This window comes from Gavialis gangeticus, unplaced genomic scaffold (genome assembly GCF_001723915.1).
Source record: "Gavialis gangeticus isolate Ggan-Ray unplaced genomic scaffold, GavGan_comp1, whole genome shotgun sequence".
Taxonomy (NCBI): domain Eukaryota; kingdom Metazoa; phylum Chordata; order Crocodylia; family Gavialidae; genus Gavialis; species Gavialis gangeticus.
Window position 1 is genome coordinate 33,756,818 of NW_017729027.1, and position 21,607 is coordinate 33,778,424.

The 21,607-nt window shown below is 42.2% G+C and overlaps 1 protein-coding gene across 12 annotated transcripts in view; it reads left to right on the top strand.

Moving 5' to 3' along the window:
• Positions 1-21,607, top strand: part of DST (dystonin) — a 569,390-nt gene that overhangs the window by 195,787 nt on the left and 351,996 nt on the right. For all 12 annotated transcript variants that reach the window (XM_019520527.1, XM_019520528.1, XM_019520523.1 and 9 more), the window contains 3 exons: positions 13,850-13,939; positions 16,817-16,894; positions 19,796-19,888. In XM_019520527.1, the coding sequence (XP_019376072.1) occupies positions 13,850-13,939; positions 16,817-16,894; positions 19,796-19,888 (261 nt within the window). The remainder of the gene's footprint in view (positions 1-13,849; positions 13,940-16,816; positions 16,895-19,795; positions 19,889-21,607) is intronic.

Here is a 21,607-nt window from a genome sequence, read left to right on the forward strand (position 1 = left end):
ACAGTCTTGTCAGTTGAATTTTTGAATTCTACAGAATTAAAATTAGGTGTGAATTAGTTCTACTTCCAGTCTTATTTAACTCCTACTCCAAAACTTGGGCTGGGTAGGTGGTTTTGTCTCATCCATATTAGATAACACATAGGTAAGAAAAAGCAAAATGACTATTTTTTTAAACAAAAATACCCAAGGTTACAAATGTCTGCTTTTCATTATATTCTAAGTCAGTTAGGTTTTGTCAGTTAGGTAGGTAATCACAAAAACTGACCCTAATGCTATGACTTCTAGACTGACAAGATCACTGTAATTGTGTCATGTCAAGGAAATTCCTGTTGCATTCGTTGAGATGAAGTCACTCATAACCATGCCTGCCTTATCTTGCTACATAATATATCATGGCTAGTTACTCCATAACTTGTTCATCTGTAACACATTAACCATTATTTCCTTTACTCTGCTACACAGTAGGGCTGTGCAAAATGTTGCCAAGTGTTTTGTTTCGAAGCTGTTTTGAGCTTGAAACAGCAAAATTGAAATGAAACAAAAAGCATCGAAACAGCTTTGAAACAAAATGAGTTCGTTTGAAACGTTTCAAGTGCCCTCATTTTGTTTCGAAGCTGTTTTGAGCTTGAAACAGCAAAATTGAAATGAAACAAAAAGCATCGAAACAGCTTTGAAACAAAATGAGGGCACTTGAAACGTTTCAAAACGTTTCGAGTTTTGAAGCAGCCTGGTGGTAGGAGGCAGGGGAAAGCCAGGGCTGCACTCCAAGTGGTTCTGCAGCCCCATGTAGCTCGGCCTGGTGGGGAGTGCATCCCTGGCTCTCCCTGCCTCCTGCCGCCAGGCTCTCCCTGCCTCCCGCCACTCTGTCGGGCTAGTGGAGCCAATTGGAGGGCAGAACCGGCTCTGCCCTCCTCCCGCCACTGGGCTGTGCTCTGTGGGTCTGGTGGAGCTGATCAGAGTGCAGCCTAGTGGCGAGAGGCGCACAAAGCCAGGGCTGCACTCTGCCTCCTGCCAGCCCCAGGCGGTGGCAACAGCAGCCTCCTGTCATCCGGAGCAGATCTGGGGGCCCATACCCCCAGGAGGAGTCTGGTACATCCCAGCAGCCCTCCTGGGGGTGTGAGCCCCAAGGTCTATGCCTTGGGTGAGAGGAGGCTTAGGCTGCCTCTCCCACCTGGGACCAGTGCTGGGCATAGGCTGCTCCCAGCACTGGACAAGATTGCTGCTGCCACAGCCTGAGCCTCCTCTCATCCTGGGTGCAGATCCAGGGGCTCGTACCTCCAGGAGGGCTGCCAGGCTGTGCCGGACTCCTCCTGGGGGTGTGAGCCCCCGGATCTGTGCACTGGATGAGAGGAGTCCCAGGCAGCAGGAGCATTCTTCTCCGGTGCAGGATGCACCCAGCAACGGTCCCAGGCAGCAGCGGCAGCCTCCTTTCATCCGGCGTGCGGATCCAGGGGCCCGCAGCCCCGGGAGGAGTCTGGCATAGCTCCACAGTCCTCTTGGGGGTGCAGGCTCCTGGATCTGCATGCCGGATGAGAGGAGGCTGCCACTGTTGAGAAGTGTCAGGACTTTTGCTTAGAAGAGTTTGACGTGCAGCTTCCCAGAAACTGCTGCACCTGTTTCCTTGTAAGCTTGGCAGGCTTCGTGCTCTCAGGAGGGGCCACCATCCCTGCAATTTTCATTCAAATCAGGCAAGAAATGACAATGTTTTAGGCATTTTCATGATTCCCTATTATAGCCTATGGGCGAAACATCAAAACTTGTTAAAACAGTTTTGACAAAACAAAATGGGACAGTGCTTCGAAACGAAACAAAACAAAATGACGCAATGAAACACTGTCCCTTCAAAACAGCGAAACGGACGTTGAAACGAAATAAATGGTGTTTTGTACAGCCCTACTACACAGTTGCTGTCTGCAAAATTCACTCAGTTTCCTTTGAGTGGGTCACATACTACATCACCTACAGCCATGGGGGTGCACCATGAACATATTTGACCACAATACTAATATTATTTCTGAAATCTCTGCTTCTATCATATCCCTATGTGGTCTCACCATATACAGGAGAAAACCATGTCACAGTTCTCCCATCATATCAGTTTCTGAATAAGATGATACAGGGTTGTATTCCCTGTGGTATTACAGTAGGGAGTATGGTACCACGGAATGGTTTTCTTCCTACCTCATCTTCCAACCATGGAGCCTGCATTGAGCATTTCCTTCTCTTGCAAGATGCAAGTCTTTTGTTCACAAAAGCAGAAAGGACAGTGTCCTCATATGAGTACAGGCAGTCCTTGGACTTATGACACAATTGGTTCCTGAAAACCATGTCCTAAGTTGAAATGTTGCAACTCAGAGCCAATTTTCTCATAAGAAACAATGTTTTAAAGGAGGGATTGGTTCCTGAACCAAGGCCTGATGCTCTATTTTCACCAAAAATACCACAGAATTTTGTACTCTATCAATTATAGATGAGTCATATAGCTATATTAATGTATTTATATCGTAAATAGCAATCATATTGATTTGGAAGGAAGGACTTCTTTGAGGTGACTTTGCTGGACTTTTTGAAGGATTCTTGGCTGGAGTCTTTTCTGGAGTCAGTCTTGTCTGACTTAAAGAAAATGTCCAAGCAAGTTTGGACAGATGTTCTCCAGGGAGATGAGCAACACAGCAAACTTGTTTGCTGGCGCGGCATTACATCGGATCAAGCGTTGTAAGTCAAAACTGACGTCATAAAGTTGAAACGGTGTCAATTTATAAATATTGTAAGTGTGAAACATTGTAACTTGAAATGTTCTAAGTTGAGGACTGTGTGTACTTTAAACAGAAATGGATGTAGCTTGTTGTGTTCTGTTGTAAAACCCAGGTGTTTCAAATATCTGAACAAAACAATGGAAAAAATCAAAGGAAAAATGCACTGTATTTGCATCTGTTTCCTTCAGACTTCTCTGTTTGACCACCTGTGAAGTGGTTGGTTCTCATGCCAAGATACAGCTTTGTGAAGGACTGTAGTTAAAAATTTATTGCTGCCTAATAAAACAATATTGGCCATATGGATAGATGGTAGGTATGTAGTTGCATTTTATATTGCGGTATGCAGAGTAGCTCACTGGCATGGGGTTGATGGCACCTTGTCTCTTTCAGGTGGGGTTAGCTTTTTCCTTGCCCCATTATTAGAAATTAGAATAAGCGCATTGCAGTCCATAGAGATGCAGCTATGCAGCTGAGAAGAGATCAAACTCAGTGTTGTGAAGTCCTCAGTTAAAGTAATTAAATGGTATATTAAATAATAAAATTAGTTGATAACAAACAGCTTTCTGGAATAAGCTATGCAGTGTGGTGAACCTTTGTGATTTATATGAACTATTTAAACTGTGGCCTCTAGGACATTACACTTAAGACATGATTAAGCAGTTATGTTTTAAGTTGTTACCTGACCAGACGTTAATGCAGTTAATGGTGTGATAAAACAAGGAATAAGTTACAAAGGTATTACACAAAAAATATATAATAACTTTATCTGGTTCCTATCATGCCATTAAATAAACAAGTGGCAAAGCTGGGGCTCCCAGCCAGGGTGTGCTCCCACAGCTGGGAGCCCTTCAGCTGATGGAGCTCCAAATTGTGGGAGTTCACCATGTGCTCCTTTGGCTGGGAGCCCCATCAGTTCATCAGGGTTCCTACCCATGGGGGTGCACCTCATGCCTGGGAGCTCTGTCATCTGATGAAGCTTCCAGACACAGGAGCTTGCTACTTGCCAGTGCAGGAGCACCCGAGGATCTCAATCCTGGGTTCGCCCTGCACCCACAATATGTCATGATGGGATCTGATGCGTTTTTACTTGCATGTCTGCCAGGATCCTGCAAGTTCTTTGAGACCAAGGAAAACTTTCCTTGCAATGCCCAGCCTGATAGGATCCTAGGTTATGCCAGGAGCTCTTAGGTATAACTGCAATACAAATAATAAGTTTAATTATTGTTAATAATGGTTGTGAAGGTTTTCATAGATCATTGATGTATTGAATGTATTCCATTGTCATTTGAGAGGGACAGAGTTTTTTTTGCTAGAGCTACTTTCCCCATCAGTGTCTGCTACAACCACACTCTTCCCCTTTGTGCCCCTGGGAAGATTAAGCTGCTGAAACCTTTTCACTAACTAAAATCTTCACTGTCCCCTTTTGCCTGATTACATTTTTATTTTCTCTCTTTCCCTATATGTATATTTCCTCTCTCCTCCCCTTTTCTTTCCCATTTCTCACTCATGTACTGTCTGGAAGATCACTGTGTACCACTCAGCGTATGTGAATGTATGTAAGCCCCTGTTTTGAGCTTGATTGGGTGTAGCACTGAGTGCTTCCTACATCTCCCTGGAGGCAAGTGTTTGCAGCCTGCCCAAGCCTGCCACTCCCAGATATATTGCATGCTGTGCAGAAATCTGCCTGAAGGAGCACACAGCTTTTTTTGCACATAGGCCCTGCTGACTGTTGCTGTTCTACAGAATCCCATGGTCATATCACATAGGATCCAGCAAATTCTCTCTATCTGCCTAGGCAATACTCCAGGTTTCAGTGATGGTTTTGTTTGTAAGCCTGTCTCATCTGGCACAGCTAGCTGGTGAGCAGGTTCTGAAGAACATTTTTAATATACCAGTTAAGTGACAAATCTCCACACGCATTAAGAAACAAATCCTGTCTTAGCCACAGCTTAGAGGAGGGCAGGAAATGACCCAGCTTCGTGTCAGTGTAGGCTTTCCTGGGAAGGGTGGGGTACACAGTGCCATTTCTTTCAAAGAATGAGTCCTGGTGTCTAAGTAGGACTTGCCTCCTGCTGACTAAATACACCAGCATGCACAAGCCAGAAAGAAGGTAGTTTTTCCTCATGACAGTCTTGAAGAAGGGAGAGAAGTCCTACTGGACAATATGGGGGATCACTTTGCTGTTCACCACAGGAAAGATCACTGTGAGAGCACACCTGAACCATCTCTTTCCACTTGCTGAACAGGAATCACTTCCACACTTCTGGAAACTCAGTATGAATTTAGGGCAGCAGGAGGCACGACTAACATGATCTTCACTGCTCGCCAGCTGCAGAAAAAATGCTGAGAACAACATAAACCTCTGTATATGGCCTTCTTTGACCTTGTGTCGTGGTATGGCCACCCCAGGGATGGCCATGATGTTCTTAGGGCATCGTGACCATGCTGGCTGTGCCCTATGGGTGCCTACTAATTTCTCCTGCTATGTCTTGCTGGTGTAAATGATGAATTGGAAGGCTGCCCTTGGGTTGCTGCTTGGTCACAGTCCTGACAGACTATTCTAAACCCTGTGGGTTGTTGGACCCCCTTCTGGTACCTCTCCCAAGCCTTATGGGTTACATGTGTGGCTCCAACACCGCTCCTTTACCACGCCTCATACCTTGCAGATGGTTTTCAAATGTTGTCCTTCTGAAGCTTTAATCTAGCTTGGCTTTCTGTTGTCACTGGGCCCTTGGCCCCTGTCTGTGTGCCCTCCCTGGCACTGGGGTTCTACATGGTAGTGTGCCCCAATGCGGTCTCCTCCTCCCCAGTAGCCTCATTCCAGTCCGCCGGTCTAATAACTACAGAAAACACAAGCCCCTGGGATACAACTTAACAATAACCATGGGGTCCACGCTCTCTCCCTGTTCAGAAGGCAAACTTCTGTCTCAGTATAATGTGCCCCCTACCCATAAGTACTTATGAGCTCCTATAGCCCTTTAATCCTACCAGCAGCAGAACAGGCAGGCAAGCATCTCCAAATAGGCTTCACTACAAGAGCTCCTTCCCACTTGGCTGCTGCCAGAGAACTGACCACCTCCAGCCCCGGCCCTGGGGCCCAGGGCCCTGCCTCCTTCCGGTCAGCTGACTGGGGACAGGGGCTAGCTAATTCCCTCATTAGCCTGTTGCCACAGCAACCCGCACCTGTGGGGTTTCTGCCTGGCTCCTACAGCCCTCTCTCTAGGCAGTTTCTGCCCTTAAAGGAGAAGGCACACCTTAGTGTTCTGAAACACCTCACAAAAGTCTTTGACTCTCAACTGAGAAGTGCTGTGGAGGATCCTTCTGAAGTACGGATGCCTACCAAAATTTATGACCATTCTTTGCCTAATCCATGGCGGTATGCAAGAGGTGGTTCTTGGTGATGGATCTATCACATCCCTTTGAGGTTAAGATGGGAGTTAAGCAATCATCACTCCAACACTCTTCTCAGTTTTCCTTACAGCAGTGCTACATCTAACCATGAACAAGTCAGAGTGGAGCTAAAATACCAAATGGATAGTAGGTGGTTTAATCTCAGCCAGCTCAGAGCCAAAACCAAGACCACCCTGACCTCAGTCATCAAGCTCCAGTATAATGATGATGCTGTAGTGTGTGCTCACTCAGACGCAGACCTTCAGGCAATCATCAGTGTCTGTACCAAGGCATACAAGATAGTGGGACTGATGCTTAACGTTCAGAAGACTAAGGTCCTCCATCAACAAACTCTTAATGAGTAGTAATTCAGCTCCAGCTCCAGTAATCCATATTTATGGGGGTGTGGCAGGTTCGAGCACCAGGGTGGCCGTGGTGCACCCCTAGTGGCCATTTGGCTCCTCCCTGGCTTAGGCTTTGAGGTGGACCTCCCTTAATTGCATGTCTTCCACACTTCGATCTTTTTGAGGATTACATAATGGAGGCTGCCCATGGGCCTTAAAGTTAGCCTTAATCTGTGCAAGTCACTAACAGGTCCTCCCTGGACCTTCTTGATTTTACTTGATCTCAATATGTGGGCCCTCTTGGCCTGTCTGCACCTCTCTATGTCACCTGTAGTCTTAAGGGCTCAGTTTGTGGTTCCATCTTCCCCTATACCATGCCTCATGGATGTTGCCACTTATGGTGTTTATTTCCTACAACTTGGCCCCCTTAGGCTCCTGCTTAGTCTGTCTGAGCTCTCAGACTCCCTAGTCCCATGTTCAGCCCATCTGGGCTCCTGGACTCCTGGTCTCATGGTCAACCTTCCTTCAGGCTCTTGGACCTCTGGTCCCACACTCAGCCCCTCTCTGGATCTGTGGACCTTCTGGTCCATCTTTCATCCCTTCTCTGGGCTTGGGGACCCTCTAGTCTGACTCAGCCTCTTCCTAGGCTCCTGGACCCCCTGCTGGGCCCTGCTCTCAATCTCCGGGATCCGGGGTTGCCAGATCTCTAAATAGGCCTTGAGCCTGCCCCAGCAGAAGTTAAAGCCAAACCCTGGGGCAGTTAAATATAAAGCACCTGCATGCTCTAGCAGGCACCTAAACCCTCTTTGGGCTTAACATAAAGGCAAGGCCTGCCTATAGATAAGAACCCCTCTCTGCTCCAAGTAGCATTTTTTTGCTTTCCCGGTTTGCAGAATTTCTTATTCAGCACCTTTATCAGTTCAGGAGTCCTGCTGGTCTATTGCCAGAAGCTCCTCACTTCATGGCTGCTAGGGCAAGACTGCCTGACCAGCTCACACCAGGGCTTATATAGCTTAAGACTGGATCTGTCCCAGTCAGGTGAGCCCCTAATTAGACCCCTCACCACCTGCAAGTGGCCTCTCAAGTTGCTTGCTCCCTTGAAGAAACAGGCACACCCCAGTGTGCACCCCAGGAACAGGCACACCTCACTGTTTCATACTCCCTCCGCCACACCCCCAATTCAAAACTCACCTGTAGGTCTTCACTTTGTTATCTCACATAGTGCTTTTTCTTTAGGGTGTACTCCCCTAGCCTTTTCCCATCACACCCCAGTGCTCTATTACAGTGAAACTCTGGAGAACACTGAGTATTTTCCATACCTTGGAAGCCATTTCTTGCAGAAGGTGACATCAAGAAAGAAGTCCAAGATCGACTTAAAAATTCAAGCACAGCCTTCAGACGCCTGAGGAAACAGGTGTTTGAAGAAGCACAACATCAGATCTGGAACCAAGCTCATGGTTCATCAAGCAGTCATGATCCCCACCTTGCTGTATGAAGCTGAAATGTGGACAACGTATGGGAGACATCTCAAGTTGCTTGAGAAGTACCATGAACACTGTGTGGAAGATCCTTTAAATCCAGTGCCATCTAACATTAATGTCCTCTCATGAGCAAACATCATGAGTGTTGAGGCAATGATCATCAACTTTACTGAGCTGGCCACATGCTCCAGATGTCTGACTCCAGACTCCTTAAGCAAGTTTTATTCTCCCAGCTCAGTCAAGGTGTACGTTCAAGAGGAGGACAGAGAAAGTGCTTCAAGTATGTCCTCAAGGCCAACTTGAAAAAATACAATATTAGCATCAGCTCGTAGGAGACTATCACTCAGGACTGCCCCAAATGGAGGAAGAGTCTGCCGCAAGGATCTCAGTACTTTGAAACCTTACAATGTCAACAGGAGACAGAAGCGTGGGAGTGGCAGAAACAGTGTGTCGTGGACTGAATCATGAATCCAGATTCGCTCGTGCTGAATGGAAACACATGCCCGAGCTGCAACAGAGTCTGTTGATCCCAGATTGCTTTTTCTTTGGGTCTGAAGATGAATGAGGATGCCAGCCAATCATACTCAACTGCAAGGGATTGCAGTTGAGTTTTACCTCCTTTGCATTTCCTGCTTCTGAAGAACCTAACCCTTCTCCTGCAGGACAGGGGAAGAAGCTTCTTTTCAGACCAGTGCTTTTGTGCAGCAGAGGAGTTCTAGCTCTAAGTGTGTATGCTTATAATACCCTTCTAAGGTAGAAAGTCATTATTGCACCCATTTTACTTCGGCTTTGAGAGGCTAAGTAGGTTGCTCAAAGTTGCTGAGCCAGACAGTGGCAGAATTGAGAATAGGTCCTAATTCCTGATTTCCTTGCTTTGACAGCTCTACCACTCTCTATAAATAAAGCTAGACTGTGTCCGTCACATCTGTGGGACATAGGGTGACAATCTGGACAGTAAGGTTTGTTTTATTGGTTTGGTTTTTTTTCCCTCTCTGAGAAAACAACACTACCAATGAATTGATTTAGTCAACAAGCAGTGAATATTAATTATATCAACCTAATAAATTATTATTTTTAGCTAGATTCAAATTGTCTTTGGGTTACTGTAGATAATTTAAGTCAAACACTCTTATGATTAAAATATGCAAATAAATTCCAGATTTCCCTTAGCTGTTTTGTTATAACTTGGTTTTGATGCAAATTGTTTGTCATGCACATTATGAATTTATCAAGCAGTGAGTATGAGATAGTATTATGTACATGTTTATTTCCAGCAGTTCTGAGATTTGCACTTGTCTGAACTATGCTGGCTACTCAGTCCATGGTGTGTGCTTTTCATATTTCTATAGTGACCAATATTAATTTGATATACATCTTGCAAACTGCTCTTCTTTCCAATACTTGTCTAAAAATATGTTTTGAATTTCTACCTTCTGGTAAAAAAAAATATGGTTTTAGTTCTTGTCTCTAGGTCACCATGCAAGGATTCATAGTGGAAAGGGCAAGTTGACTAATTATGCTAAGGTCACTTTCAATAAGAAAGGAAGGGAAAATGAGAGTAAAAGACACTTCTCAAATGGATTTCCCATCAAGTCCATGGAAAAGCTGAGACCTATCTGGCTTCCAGTCCCTTCCACTAACCAGTAGGGGTAGACAACAGTGCCTTGCAGTACTTCTTACAGTTCTGCATTTAGGGTTGTGAGCCAGCGGGTGAGAAGGCAGCTCAGGCTTTGTGGGCACAGATGAGATGAAAATTTTATGAAATGAGAAATGAAAAAAAGAAATTTGAGAAAATAAAAGATTTTGCAAAGAGAGAGACTGGTATGCAAAACATCCCAAAGCCACAAAATCTTTCGCCATTTAGTGAAAAACTTCAAGGTGTTGAGGTGGAAAAATCAATATCAGTATCTCCTGGTCCCAGTGCTTGTCCATTCATAACTTAGTAAGCACCTGTGCATCCTCTCAGTGGTGCCAAGATGAGATGATGCATGATTGATTATGCACCCTCTCTTGGCAGCTTTTAAGCCATGCTGGTGTCAATGGCCTCAAATATATGGCTTCCTCCTCTCTTGCTAGATACCTCCATTCAGCTTGGTCAGCAACATATGTAATGCATCTATTCTGTCTCTGAGCTCTATTGATACATTGGACCTTGAAGCTACTTGGTTGTGGAGCTATGTTCTTTGGAAGTGTGAAATGACAGCTTCCTAAGGGTTTTGTTAGACAGAAATTATGCACTTCTGTTGCAAACAGTTAAAGAAAATATTTTCTAGACAACAACACGGTGCCTTGAAAGGAAAAAAAAAAGAAGCCAAGCTTATTTTGGTTTAAATAGGCATGACTGCTGTAACAAAGTTCCCTGAAACAGTATTGAATCATATGCTGTTGGTATCAGCCAGGCACAACAGTATTGTTCATTTGAAGACTGAAAGTGAGTGGGGCTGCATCCTGATATCTCAATAAATGAGCTCAGTGGCTGGTAGGCTTGGTTGTTTTTTCTTGGTCAGAAAATGAAAATATTAATGCTTGAACTTGAAATGCAGTTTTTTATAAAGTGAAAGACTATCTTCAAACCTTAGTTTTAGCATTTTTTAATTTTGTTTATATGCTAGTATAAAATATGCAGTGCATAATTCTGAAAAAAAAAACCCAACTCCTTCAAACCGTGAAGCTGATGTGACTGATTAAAAAATCTAAGTTTCATAGTTGGTAGGGTCAGAAGGGACCTGAGCAGATCATCAAGTCCAACCCCCTGCCATGGCAGGAAAGAGTACTCGGGTCAAACGACCCCAGCAAGGTGTTCATCTAGCCTCCTTTTGAAGACCCCCAGGGTAGGAACGAGCACCACTTCGACTGGAAGTTGGGTCCAGATCCTAGCTGCCCTGACTGTGAAGTAGTGCCTCCTGATGTCTAGTCTGAATCTGTTCTCTGTCAACTTATGGCTGTTATTCCTTGTTAGTCCCAGTAGTGCTCGGGGGAATAGGGACTCTCCCATTGCCTGCTGATCTCCCTTGGCCAGTTTATAGAAGGCCACCAGATTCCCTCTCAGCCTTCTCTTGTGGAGGCTGAATAGGTTCAGGTCCCATAGCCTCTCCTCGTAGGGCTTGTCCTGCTGCCCCCTGATCATGCAGGTGGCCCTTCTCTGGACCCTCTCCATGTTGTCCACATCCCTCCTGCAGTGCGGCGCCCAGAACTGGACGCAGTACTCCAATTGTGGCCTGACCAATGTCATATAGATGGGGAGGATCACCTCCTTGGACCTGCTCATGATGCATCTGCGGATGCATGACAAGATGCGGTTAGACTTCCTGACTGCATCCTCACATTTACGGCCCGTATTCATCTTGGAGTCTGTAATGACTCCAAGATCCTTTTCTGCCTCTTTCTGCTGATGAGAAGGAAGTTCCCCAGCCTGTAGGTATGCTGCTGGTTCTTTCTCCCTAGGTGCAGTACCCTGCACTTGTCAGTATTGAATCCCATCCTATTCTCATCTGCCCACCCCTGTAATCTGTCCAGATCCAATTGCAGCCTGTCTCTCCCTTCTAGCATGACCACTTCTCCGCCCAGTTTGCTATGAAATGTAGACTATGTACCCAAAGTGTGAACTGCCCCATTCATTTCAGTTGTACTAACTGGCATACCAAGATCATACTCAAAAAGCAACATGATAACTGTTTCTTTACAAAGAAACAGTTCTCTCTGCCTTCTCGCTGTTGCTGCCCGCACTGTGCTGTCCTGGTAACATGGGGCTGCACAGGGCGGGCAGCAGCGGTATGGAGACCTCCTGAATGGATCTCTGCTCCCTTTGGAGCCAGGTCATGCGGCAGGGCAGTGCTGATCCCTGCTGCATGACCTGGCTCCACAGGGAGCAGAGGTTCAGGGCTGCATGGGGCAGGCAGCGGCAGTGAGGAGAACCCCAGCACAGATTTCTGCTCTGCCGAGCTGAGTCATGCAGCAGGGACCAGCAGGCTTGCTTGCCACTCTGCACTGCTTCCCTGCCCTGTGACCCAGCGAGATATGGATCAGAGATCTGCACGGGGGTCTTCTCGCCTGTACAGAGGGCAGTGACCCTCCCTCTCCCCCAGATAAGCTACCCACAGCTCTGTCCTGCTCCCTGCTGGGGCCTAGCAGCTCCTGGCCCCAAGCCCCACCTGGCTGGGCAGTAGGGCTGTGCTAAACTTGCAGTCTGTTTGAAACACATTCAGAGGAGATTTGGTGGGGCTGAATCTCTGGAACAGATTTGTCCAGAACGAAACAGGACAGTGATCTGAAACACCAAAATGAATCACTGTCCTCTGAAACGGCTGAATCTGAAACTGAATCGAAACATAGCCATTTTGTACAGCCCTAGTATCAAAGTATGATGTCATTTTGGTTTTTCCTGTTTCTCTTAAATATGCCATGGGGATATGGTGTATTCTTTTTTCCATCCATAATATTTTGGTATTACCATAGTATTTCTTGTGGATTCAACCTCCTTTTGAGGTTGTTATATTGCATCCCTAACTAGAATTCAATTATTTTTGCTGTGGATGTGTGAGATACCATTGTTTTGGAAAATACTATAAGAAAGTGGTCACCAACCAGTGGATCTTGATCCACCAGTAGATCTTGGAGCCTCTTGGAGTCGATTTGAAGCTGGGCGGGGGTGAGTGCCCCAGTCCAGCAGGTCAGTCTGTGGGGCAGGGGCTAGATCGAGGCCCCCGTGGTGAGGAACAGTGCTGCAGAGGCAGGAGCAGGGGTTGAGTGGGGCCCTGGCCAGGTGGGACTTACCTGCTGGGGAGGCGTGCCCCCAAATAATTTTTTTTCCCTCTGCCTTGATCTGCCCCCCGCTTTTCCTCCCCACAGACTTACCTGCTGGGTGGGGGGGGTGGCAGCTGTGTACAGTAGATCTTGGATTGCTTTTAAATGCCAAAGGTGATCTCCTACTTAAAAAGAGTGGAGACCACTGCTGTAAGGGATACTTCATTATGGAAATGTCTGATAAATTACTTGTTCTGATTAGTCTTCAGCATAAATATGTTTGATATTATTCTCAGTTAAGATGATATTCTCAGATTATTTACATATAAATTTAGGTTGTGGAATCTTTTGACGAGTGTGATAACGTGAGCTAAAGAACATACACAGTACTTTGCACTAGCTGCAGAATTGGAGCACGTTTTTTATTTTAATGGTGTGGATCTAGAAAATCCTCCCACAGGCCAGGTCTACAGAGTTAGTTGCTCTGTTGTAGGCAGAAGAAGGTTTGGATTGAATCCTGGTGCCCCTTTCACACATACAAATGTGCTGACAACAAGGAGATCACCTCTCCTGATTGGCAGTAGAATTTAGCTCCTAAAGAAGGACAACAGCCTAGCTCTTTTGAAGCTGAGGAGCCATTCCCCGGTGATTTACTGGGAACAATGGTGACCTAAAATGAAGTCCTGGCTGAAAGCTCCACCATCATATTTACTTTCTGGGCCAGGATGTTGTCTGCTTATATTTTTCCCTACCATTAATTCTGATATGGGTCTGAACTGTGTTTTCCTTAAAGTACCCCTTTTCAGGTCAGCATTCATAAATATTTGGTGTCTGTAAAATTGGCAGGAATTGCATCTGGCTTATAACTTTTGTTTTTTCTTACCTACTCTTCTTCACATTTACCTTCTTTTCATTATGAATAAAATACCCCCCCCAAATAAATGCCACAAGTTGATTTTGATTTACATTGTAGGTAATAATGTTTTGTATTTCCCATGCTACAGTGTCTGAACAAATTATAAGTGGCATGTTGGCATATGTCAGAGGATGCACATTACAAAAAGCAGTGTTAACAATTATTTTGAAGCCTTTGGAGAGAGAAAATTCATCTTCCTATCTCTGTTTACTTCTGCAGGTTCGCAAGCACGTGAATGACCTATATGAAGACCTGAGGGATGGACATAACTTGATCTCCCTTCTAGAAGTCCTTTCTGGAGATACACTGGTAAGACTTTTAATCACAGAACAATGATTTCAGGCCATTGTATACCCGTTTTTGCTGTTTGTAACTCTTTGGAGGTTGGTTGTTAAGAATGTCTTTGATTTATCCCATACTCTGTCACTGTTAGTGCCGAAGGCATAAGCTGTGTTTCTGGTAATAAAATTCAAGAACACCATGACTTAGTGTGGGAATATAAAATGTTTTTCTTGTGATCATGATTTTTAATAAGGTAGTGCACTAGTTCTTTCTCTCTTTACTTTTTCTTTATGGATTTTCTTTACCAAATGTGAATGCTTGATGTTCCTTCACATTAAGGAAAATAAATTAACAAATGGCAAGGGGAAAATGTCCCTACCTGAAACTGTCTAACATGCTCCTCAGGTGTCATTTCCTTTCTTTGTGAGCATTTCTTCCCTTGCTTGGTATTTGTTCTTTTCATTATGTTCTTCTGTTCATGCTCTTTTCTTCATTTGTGGTCTGTCTTGTGTCTTTGCTGTCCTGTTTTCTGTCTGTTGTATTCATTAGCCAAGAGAGCGAGATTTTTTGAAGACCTTACGGTTGGTGAGTTCAACAGAAGCATGCGCGTATGAACAGCATGAGGATGTGGAGGATGAGGATAAGGGGGTAGGTGCCGACCCCCATAACCATACTAACTTAGTATTTGAAGTGTGCTGTCTGTTAACTTTAAAGTAATCTTTTAGCTTGGTGTTCTCCAGTAGTGCAATAGAAAGAATGAAGGAATTCATGCTGATGAGCTAGGATATACATATTTTGGGAAACTGACAACCTTGAGCTACGACAGACATTTTCCATTCGATTCATTTACTAAGCGCTAAATGCAACACTTTACGATTTCTGTTTATTTGCTATCACTATGCTTTCCACAACCGTTAGGCAAATATGATGTGTAGGTAACTTTACTTCTCAGCCTTATGGCTCAGATTGAGTGAAGTTGTATTATTTTATAATAAATACAGAAATGCAGTAATTTCATTACATTAAGATTTCTTTTTATTTGCCATCAGTGTGTAACCTGGAAAGTATGTAAGCAGTATAAAGCATGGGGTGAAATTCTGGCTTCACGAAACTCAATACCACAAATTCTGTTAAGATTTCAACAGGGCTAGGATTAAATATGGAGATATAGTACTTCTGTAGTTCCTCATCACATAAATGGCATATGGTTACTCTTTTCAAAGTAGATAGCTAATGTAGATAGTGTTTAGTGATAGATGTCAGAAATATGTGTAGTGTTTCAGCCTGTAAATATTTTGACAGTTTATAGAGCTAACCTGATGGCAGTAGATGCTGAGTCTACTGATGGCAGTAGATGCTGAATCTTTTACTATCCTCATTGTCCAGATGGGAAATATTTACTTATAAATTGCAAAATGTTGGATACTGATTGGTCCCAAGTAGCTGTTCTATGTGTTTGTGGAGCTTCCATCAACAACTTTATCACAGGACCAAATTCTGTTCTTGGATCCACATCTGTGTTGTGTAGTGGTGATTCCAGTAGAATTTGCATGCATTCCAGATAGAATGTGCCTCAAAACATTTGCATTTTACCTGTATGTAAAAATATTTCCCCTCTGAGACTTTATACTGTTACTTTTTAACAACCTCTACTTGTTTTAGGAAGTTAAAGCCCCAATTTTAACCACTCTTTAATTCTACCTATAGAAGTTATTCTGCAGTAAGGACTTAGTAACTGACCCTAAACTTTCAGTTGTTTAAACCAAGGATTTCATATAGTGACTTAAAGTTCCATTTTTGTGTTTTAGTTTATGCTTCTTTTCCAGCTGCATTTCCTCATGTTTCCTCCCGGCAAATATATTTTGTAGGGAAAAAATTCAATTACGGAAAATTCTGACTGCCTGTGTATTTCACAGAGGTTGTCTGAGGAAATAATCATATTCATGGCTGATTGGTAGCAGTGATTGTAAGCGTGCTCCTGCTTATTGCTGTAAAAGTTTGTGAAAAATCTGAAATAAGGAAGAAAGGTATAAATAGTTGGATACTATGATTACATAAGTATAGTTACTTTCCAATATATGCTCTCTGACAGCTAGATAAAATATTCTTTTTCTGTGTAATTCTTCCTCCTGGTGATTTTACACTAACTGCATGCAGTTTTGCCATTTTTCCATTAACACACCATGCACAATAATTTACAATTTCTTCTTGCTAATTTGTTTTTGCTTTGAGATGAGGGCAATTTATTAGCTTTCTTCATGCCTCACTTTTTTATACATTTCTATACAGTAGATCAGTTTATGTAAGAAATCTAAGGTTATGTATTAAGACTATATAATACAAATTCTATTTGAAGGAAAGCATTTATTTATATTACATCTCTCTCATATATATAATTAAAACAATTATATAATAATAATAAAATATACCTGTATATTAAGGTAAGTTTCCTATCACATTATTGCAGGAGTTGCTAACAAGTCATCTTAAAGATGCACCTGATTATTACGTGTAGTTTGGCTTGCCTAATATGATCTAGACCTTTTGTTTTGATGCAGTACCACTCTGTGGCCTTGATTATCCACTCTGGTTAGACCCCTGAATCCTGATGTAAGCCTCCAGACTGCAGTAGAACTCTGACGGGACTCGGCACTGCTTGGATTAGATTACAGGATTGGGGCTTTTGACTTTTTTCTTCTCCAGTTGAGCTATTCAGATGCAATAAAATAGGCTTTATGTAAATTTAAAGCACAGCTTCCCCTAGGACATTAGTTTTCACGTAAACTTTTGTAGTGGTTATGAAAACAGTAGAACCTTGAACATTTCAAATTGGACTCTTTATCTAGTAGTAGTCTAGTAGTCTTGTCACCTAAAAATCTCACAATTTTCCTTTTCCATTTTTAGCCCCGAGAGAAAGGTCGGATGCGTTTTCACAGACTACAGAATGTACAGATTGCACTTGACTATTTGAAAAAACGCCAGGTATGATACTACTTTTAACAAATAAATTTACAAAAGAATTGCACTCACAGAATTAACAGACAGATAGACAGAGCTCACTGGGAAAAAGAACAGCTGCATCGTTTACATTTTTAAACTTTGTATTCTAAAAATGGTAAAAAATATGATGGTATTGTGGTGTCTGAACTGATCGTGGTGGTGATCTAGTGATGGTGATGTATGTGTGGCAAAGGTAATTTTACACCATCTTTTCACTCCTGTTATTCTTCAGGGTGCAGGAGACATTCCACTCCTAGCAAAGTTAGAGTAGTGTGGTGTTGCACGTTGACTCGTATGCAGCTGCCTCAGGTCTTAAAGGACCATTCTGGAAAACAGCAGCCCTCTTGCGATAATACCTTTCCTGAGGAATACCCCAACATGATCTCTGAGATGGTGACAATACTCTCAGTGTGATATACAAAGGACATATCATTTGTTGGAGCTGCCTAGTAATCACTTACGGTGCCTTTAGCTTGAAATCAAGACTCCTTGTGGGAAGGCACTAATTTCAGTGACACTTTTTTTTTGGGAAAATAATCTTTGGCCTTGGCAGTTTTAATTGGAGTGAATAAGACTCTCTTGCAGGGCATTCACCTGGAATGTAGAAGATACAGGATCCAATTCTAGGTAGAACTGAGGAAATCTGTATTTAAATTCCTTCTCTGCCTGGTTCATAGCAGAAACTTGAACCTGTTCATAGGAATGTCCTCACCACCAGGCACCTGTCTGGGGTGGAACTCTTTCATCTTGTATACATACAAAATATGAATGGGGCCAGGGAATATGGGAGACTGGCCACATAGCCGTGAGGTCAGGGCACTTGTGTGTAGGAAGTAGGCAGTCAGGTTCAAATCCTCACTCTAGTGAATATTTAAGTGTTTAAACAATTAAAAAAGTGCAACAAAAAACCCCACACATTTTCCCAGACCCACCCAGGAGAAGCCAGTAATTACTTACCAAAAGTGTAAGGGGCCCAGACTAATGTCTCTGGTCTCAATCAGGAAGAATAGAGAATTTAGCTTGGACCTACTCCCCACCCGCAAATAACCTGTATAATTTTTCATGGGATGTCAAGGAACAGCAGAATAGGGATTTAATATCTTGGGTCCCACATCCCATGTGAGTGCCATAATTACCTGGCTATACATGATTCTTGTTGGAGATACTGCCTCTTTTTGTGAAAAACTTTGCAGGGCATTGCTTACATCTTCATGTGAAACCAAAAAATGGAATTTGTGAGGTGGAAAAACTGTTTCCCATTTGGTTTTGTTTGAATCAGTACTGATAAACTTTTAAACAGTTAAGAGACCAGGCTTTAAACAGTTGCTGGAAGAATGGAAGAGGAATACAATAGCAAAAGAGATAAGCACATGTAGCATTTCTTTTAAATAAGATACACTCCTTTTATTGTGTTTGAATTGTAAGGCAGGTACTAATCACCTAGTAACATTTGTGCCCTGAGGCCACACCCATACTGTGGAATAGACTAATTAGCTGCAGAGCAAAGTGTCACCATCTACATGTGCTATTAGGCTCCAGTAAACTAATTAGCACTGCTGTAAAATAAGCACCACTGTAAGTATTATCTCTGGTGGTATTATCTTCCGGGGTGTTAATTAGTTTACTGTGGCCTAATATGAAGAAATAATTAACTGTGATTAATTGCACTGGTAATTGCACAGGTAGACACTGACTGTGGGCATAAATTGTGCCCAGTCAATCCAAGCAACAAGGGGCCAGACTTCTGCCTGCCATTTAGCCACACGGCTCTGCACTTTCAGCACTCTCATGCTCCAGCCAGCCCCTCTGCCACCTGACATTGCCACCTGGAACCTGGGGCAGAGCAGTCAGTATTACTCTCATTTATGGATAAAGGTTCATACCTCTCCCAGCTAGTGTGGAGGAGTTTAGTTAATACTTAAACACAAGCAGTTACCACAGACTTCAGGAGTAAAAGCAATTTCCCGAGGGTTGTGGTAGACCTCAGAGATATTTATGAAAGAGGAGATTTTGCGCTCATTCATATATAATCTTTAGAAGACACTGTGATCTGAGAAGACCGAAGTCTTACAGAAGACTGGCTCTGTGATCTTCCATTAGAAGGACTGTTTTGTGATTGATGTAGGTCAGAAGGTCCAAATATCAACAGCTTTGAGAACTGACTTTGGAAAGACCATATATACCTAACTAGTACACAGTTTTGTTAAAACTGAACAGCTTCTGTAATGCAGTGGCAGGAGAAAAAAGGATTTTTTCTTTTTCATTTTTTTTAACTGACGTGCTCTCTCCTTTTTCCCTGTGGAGCATTGACTGACTGTAATTATAATTATGTATGCAGATTAAGAAGAGGACATGCCCTTGCATGTTAAATGTCAGTATAGTGTATATGTTAAATAATGTGAACAAATAATTGTAATAGTTTAAACATAAAATGCATGTCTTATATTTATTCCATTGTCTAATTTCCAACTAAATAGACAAACGATACAGATAACAAAGTGGGATAATGAAGAAAATAATAGGCTGCTGATAACTGTTAGTAACTTAATCTAAAAAAGGTTATTGGAGTTGGAAGTGTAGCTTCCCTTTAACCCATTGATATTTGATCTTAAAGATGAACTTTTCTAGGTTGGGGACCAGCTGGCACAAGAACCAGATTTGTTGGTTCTATGTGAGGTGGTGATTACATTACCATGGGGATCCTCAGCTAGTCAGTAATTGCCAGAACCCAGTATCTTTGTACCTTTAAAAATGTTGGCCAAAATGTTTGTTATAGAGTAAGGTCAGAACATAAAGAGTATGTATTTTTGAGTCAAGGTGGGGAGCAGTTTTCAGTACAAATTTATTTCAATTCTGTATATATTTTCCTTTCCACAACGGCAGGTAAAACTGGTAAATATTCGAAACGATGACATAACAGATGGAAATCCCAAGTTGACTTTGGGGTTAATATGGACCATAATTTTGCACTTTCAGGTAAGTCTAGTTTTTCTTGGCAATATGCTTTTTAGCCGCATCTGTTTTCTTTGGTAGGTTGTTATCATGTATGATTGGATCAATTACCATAGGAGTCCATAGAAGCTGTGTACACATGGACATCTCTTATATGTATTTGAAAGTTCTGGTCAGATAAATCACATTAATCACAATTAGTTAGTTTGGCTTGACTTTTCATTTCCTGTTTGTGAAGAGAGTCTATTTTTGATCAGTATTAAAAGCAAAGCTTAATACATTTCTTTAGAGTGTTAATAACAGAATCTTGTTTTATTTTACAAATATGTTTTTATTGAATATTAAACCAAGAACATGTTATGTCCTATAGGTTTTATAAGGATTTTTGAGTCAAATTCTGATTTTGAACATGTAAAAGTGTTATTTTAGCATTTTCTAAAGATGAAAAACATTTCTAAAACATTTCATTTTGAAAACAATGAATGCTGTGGTAATACTGGATTGTATCAAGTGGCACTATAATTGTTGCACAGTTGGTTGGTTTATATACAGTACACTGCTGACTTTATGTCGTATAAGATCACCTGTCAAAATAGGAGTTTGATGAATGGCCCTGGATGTAGATGATGCAGTTCAGATGGCTATTAATTTTTACCTATTTTTACCTTTTATAACTAGAAGTATCGTTAGCAATAGATTCTTTCTAGGGTACGCGTTTTAAACTGTCAGAAAATTACATAATCAAATTGCAATATGTAGTTTCTTTATGATCAATTGCTACTGCTTAGGATTTATGGCTTGAAAAATAAATTACTTGTTAAAAAAAGCCTTTGGAAGTCAAATTTGCTTTTCTAACTACAAATCCTAAACAGAAGTAGGAAGGGGCATAAATAAACAAACAAATGCATAAATACATAAATATGCATGTGTATAATATATAGGAGGAGGGAGAAAGCCATGTTTAAATATTCAGATTTAAATAAATATGTGTATGTATTTCATACATAAATATGTATGAAAAATAAAAGAGACAGTTATGAAATATTTACCTATATTTTAAGAAACAGATCATCGAGCAGTAAAATGTAATTAACAAACTGAGTTGCCAGAAATGGACAAGGCATGTATTTGTCATAAGTTCAGTTGCTTGATGTTTTCTCCCACCCTTTGTCTATTCTTTTCCTCTCAGATCCTGATCCTCTAATGTGCCCAACTACATTCATTCATACAAGCAAGCATCCCCATTTGGCATGAACTGGGCTATTTGTGTTTAGGCCTTTGCTGGCTTAGGTTGCTGGTTTTTGTTGTCATCTGTATTGTGGGGTGCTTAAAGCAAATCTGAGTGCGTGTAAAATGATGGTAAAAGCAAAATATGCCATTTACTGTCCCTATCTGTAAAGAGTAATGAGGAAAAGTGAGTTTTGGACATATCTGAACTAATTTGATAAAGTTTCTACTGTTCCTTTACATAAGCTAGTTTACTCTATGAAGGATGACTTCTGTTGTACAAATCTCACCAATACATTAATTATGCTGTCATGTGTTAACATAGTTTTCTGAGAAAATGGAACATAACCATGGTTTCAAAAATAAATAATTACCAAATAACTTTATGAAATATGAAACAACTGAAAACTAGATATTCAATTTGCTGGTGTTCTGTTTCCTTGCACTTTCCAATGCAATTTTAGGACCAAACTTATTTTTCTTTCATATGGCTTTAGGAGCAAGACGTATTGTAAC